At 40.7% G+C, this 4380-nt stretch overlaps 1 protein-coding gene across 1 annotated transcript; it reads left to right on the forward strand.

Annotated features, from left to right (window-relative positions):
* Positions 1-2267: 2267 nt before the first annotated feature.
* LOC5569492 (alpha-amylase A) lies at positions 2268-4152 on the forward strand. Its single transcript, XM_021855986.1, has 3 exons — positions 2268-2524; positions 2585-3874; positions 3941-4152. Exons 1-3 carry the CDS (start codon positions 2336-2338, stop codon positions 3950-3952), a joined length of 1491 nt encoding a protein of 496 aa, XP_021711678.1. The 5' UTR covers positions 2268-2335; the 3' UTR covers positions 3953-4152.
* Positions 4153-4380: the final 228 nt, after the last annotated feature.

Genomic DNA, 4380 nt, shown 5'->3' on the forward strand with positions numbered 1-4380 from the left:
AGTGTGCTGGGCCAGCAGGAAGCAGGCGAACGTTTCCCTATCCAGCATGGAAGCTGAATACATCGCGTTGTCCGAAGCTTGCAAGGAGGTGGTATGGCTTCGGAGACTACTGGCCGAATTCGATGCGGAACAACGTGAGCCGACTGTCGTCTACGAGGACAATACCAGTTGTATTAGTTTCGTGGAGGTCGAGCGCCAATCAAGACTATCCAAGCACATAGATACGAGAATGCACTATACCAAGGACATAGTACAGAACGGAGTGGTTACCCTGAAGTACTGCCCCACGGAGACGATGATTGCCGATGTTCTGACCAAGCCGGTCGGAGGCGTGAAGCAGAGAAAGTTTGCGACTGCTTTAGGTTTGACTGACGAGGATGGTCGAGCCGAAGGTGGTGCGTAACATCAATATCGAGGAGGAGTGTTGGTGGGGGCGATATTTATTAACGCCACCACTGCGATATCCGATGATGAGTCGACAGAGTCGACGAACAAGAGAGAAACAGTTACGAATGTACCGCGATCGAATAAAGTTGTATTTAGACCGAGCTCCGTGTGTTAAGTTTTTTCTTTTCTTCCCTCGTTACGTGTCTCCCGTAGAGAAGACTTTTGTCGGGTATTTTCCGCTACGTTAACCTGCTGGTCGTCGGTTTGCCCACAGACTCATCCACTGGTTCTTCAAGAATCCCATCACAGATTCCAGATTCCTACAGGAAAAGCTTCAGGAATTCTTTCAGCGATTGTTTCAGGAATGTCGATCCTAGGATTTTCAACGCTGATACCCTTCAATAATTTCCAGAAGTATCGTCGCAAAAATTTTCTCAAGGGTGCTCTCAAAAAAATATGTTTCATCAATTTCTCTTTTTCCCTCGAAGATTCCTACATAAACTCTTCCAACAAATCCTACAAGAACCCCCTTTGAAGATCTGACGGCGATTTTTCAAGTAAGCTAATACTTGGAGCTGACGGTCTGGCCTGTAAGTTTTCCTAATTATTGTTCCAGCAAATTATATAAGGTAATCCTCTAAAACTTTCTTAAGGGTCCGAAGTTTCATCACATATGCTTGTAGGAGTTCCTTTCAACAGAAGATATATTTTTCAAAGGCTTTAAACATAGATTGCTGTAAGTTTCCCTTTAGTAATATCTTCCGATTTTTATCTTACAATTTATAAAGGACAACTGTAAAGAATTCATAAACAATTTTTTTGAGGACTCCCATGAGAGGTTTCTAGAACAATCTATAAACGAAATCTTTGAAGAAACGCTAAAAAAAAATTTCAAAAAAATCCCAAAAAATCATGGAGGCTACTGGATGAATTTATGGAAAAATCCCAGAAATTAAACTTGTTGAAAATTACGATACGCTTTCTTTGAGAATATCTGTGGAAATTTCTGAAAGAATTGCTGGAGTACTTTCTGGAAATAACGTAGGAGAAATTACTGACTTAATTCTTGGAGAAGTCCCAAGTAAATATTTTGAACGCAATTCCTTTCAGAATAGTCCGAAAACCCACGATATGATTTCATTGAATTAAGAAACCTCTGGAGTAATTTTTAGGCATAGGTATTCTCAGAGAAACTACCAGTTAAATAATGAGAATGGAGAAATTCCTGAGGAAATCCGTAAAAGATTCAAAACTTTCTCAATCTATTGCTGATGAAATTACAGTACAAATTCATGACAAAATACCTGACTTAATTCATGAGGAATCCCCAAATAAAATAATAGAAGTGTCCTCAAAAAGTGTCGGGTTGGATTCTTGAAGAACCTTTTGAAAAACTCTTCTTCAGTAATTCTTAGTACCTGATTGGTCTAGTTTGCATTATTTCGGAGTGATCTCGTTGTGGTCTCTAAAGTTCCTATTTATAGACATTTAGGCGCTATCAGCTCTGCGTAGAAGAAGTATGTCGTAGATCAGACCATACATAGCTTAAGGTGAAACATCTCAGAATCCAAAGATGGCCGCCCCAATAGCCCATATTTGCCACTACTTTACTTACAATCATGTCTTTTATATTTTTTTCTCAAATATTGATTAAACTGTTATAACTGACCATATTCAAAACATATTGCAGCGTAATCTTCTTAGCACACTAGGAGATAACCATTATGATTAGATAACGAGTTCGGCAGATAAGTCTAATCAAATTTCACCTACGATTGCTAATTTCAGCGTGACTTTTATCACTTATTTCAGACTTTTCTATTGAACAGTTTAAAAATTATCATTTCCTGATAACGAAACATCTATAAATTAAGTACGGCTACCTAAAACAGACCGAATTGCCTGTTGGACCTCCCGCATATCGCATACGGACATTTTGGAAACGAACATGAGGAATTCTTTGCGGGCCACTTTGGCCTTGGCGATTCTTGTAGTAATCGTAGGCGTACACGGTCAACATGATCCTCATTTTTGGGGTGGACACAGCGGAATTGTGCATCTTTTCGAGTGGAAGTTCTCCGACATTGCATTGGAGTGTGAGAGATTTTTGGGACCACGTGGCTTTGGAGGAATTCAGGTAAAAAGTGATGGTTTTTCATGGCTTCAACTTTGTTTTACTCAACTCTTTTAATTGCAGCTTTCGCCAGTGAATGAGAATGTCATCATTCATTTGGGGAGTAATCGTCCATGGTGGGAACGGTACCAGCCAGTGTCGTTCAAGCTAGAAACCCGTTCAGGAAACGAGCAAGATTTCCTGGATATGTCTCGACGCTGTAACGCAGTTGGAGTTCGCCTGTATGTCGACATTATCATCAATCATATGGCTGCCCAACCAGGGGTTGGAATTGGCGGTTCTATCTCTAATCCTGGCGATCGAGATTTTCCAGCTGTCCCATTCACCGCGCTTGATTTCAACCCATCGTGTGAAATTACTGATTGGGGTAATGCTTGGCAAGTGAGAAATTGTGAGCTGGTAGGACTGCCAGATTTAGATCAAAGCCGAGAATGGGTTCGGGACAGGTTCGTAGAATTTTTGGACCATTTGATCGAGCTTGGAGTGGCTGGATTCCGAGTTGATGCTGCCAAGCATATGTACCCGCATGATATGGAAGTGATCTTCAACCGGCTGAGAAACCTCAATACGAACTTTGGATTTGCTCCAGGATCACGTGCGTTCATGATGCAAGAAGTCATTGATGGGGGTGATCATGAGCCAATTCGTAAATGGGAGTACAATCATCTCGGAACGGTAACTGAGTTCCAGTACTCGTTCTATATCGGACGTGCTTTCACTGGTGGCGACATGCTTGTTTGGCTGCAAAACTTTGGAGAAGATTGGGGCTTTTTGCCGTCCAGAGATTCACTTGTATTCGTAGATAATCATGATAACCAGCGTGATCATGCCTTAACTCATAAATCGCCAAAGGCTTACAAGATGGCTACCGCATTCGCTGCCGCTTATCCTTTTGGCCAACTTCGTATCATGAGTTCATTCTTCTTCGACGATAGAGATCAAGGACCGCCTCAGGACGGTAATGGTAACATCATTTCTCCATCGATCAATGCCGATCAATCATGTGGAAACGGATGGGTTTGTGAACACCGTTGGCGTCAAATTACTAACATGATCAACTTTAGAAACGTTTGTTGGGGAACTCCTGTGCAAAACTGGTGGTCAAATGGTGCAAATAAGATTGCATTTGCTCGTGGTAATTGCGGATTTGTGGCCTTCAATAACCAACATCAGCAGGACATGCTTGAAATCCTTCAAACTGGTCTTCCCGCTGGAGTTTATTGTGACGTTATTTCTGGTGACAAAGTAGGACATTCGTGCACAGGAAAATCTATCACGGTTCTTGCTGATGGTCGTGCTTCTATTCACATTCCTCATGATGGTGAGGATGGAGTTTTGGCCTTCCACATTGAGGTAAATCATGAATTTATTATTGATTCTAGACACCCTTTCTTAACTTTTTTTTCCCATTCCTTGCAGTCTCGCATCTAAGCCAACGTTGGATTAAGCACGATAGATGATGCCCAGAAAGATGGAAACCTAAACTTATGTAAAACACAAGCTTACTGTTGTATATATTGGTGTTGTTGTATTGATATAGATCGTATCTGCTATCATTCATTTTCATTATGGAAAGGTAGCCTGATATTCGTCAAAAATAAATTTCAAATGAATCTTACTCTTCTGGTAAATAGAATTTTATTAATTTTCTAGCAAGTAATCATGTAACAAAAGCAAAGTAAAGCAAAACAAAGCAATGCAAAGCAAAGCAAACTAAATTAAGCTGGTAGGCAGTCGTGTTACAACAAGAATAAGAATACAATACAATAAGAAGAAATGAATGGGTTTATGAAATGTGAATTTCATTAAGAGGATTTCAACTGGATTCCTCGGGATTCCGACTGGAATCCTCGGGAATC

This window comes from Aedes aegypti, chromosome 3, assembly GCF_002204515.2.
Source record: "Aedes aegypti strain LVP_AGWG chromosome 3, AaegL5.0 Primary Assembly, whole genome shotgun sequence".
In the NCBI taxonomy this organism is placed as follows: Eukaryota; Metazoa; Arthropoda; class Insecta; order Diptera; family Culicidae; genus Aedes; species Aedes aegypti.

What these genes read in the sequence shown, in the direction of transcription:
- LOC5569492 (XM_021855986.1), top strand. Translation starts at nt 2,336, where the DNA reads ATGAGGAATTCTTTGCGGGCCACTTTGGCCTTGGCGATTCTTGTAGTA. An exon ending in GTGGCTTTGGAGGAATTCAG is followed by an intron (nt 2,525 to 2,584) that starts GTAAAAAGTGAT and finishes TTTTAATTGCAG; the next exon opens with CTTTCGCCAGTGAATGAGAA.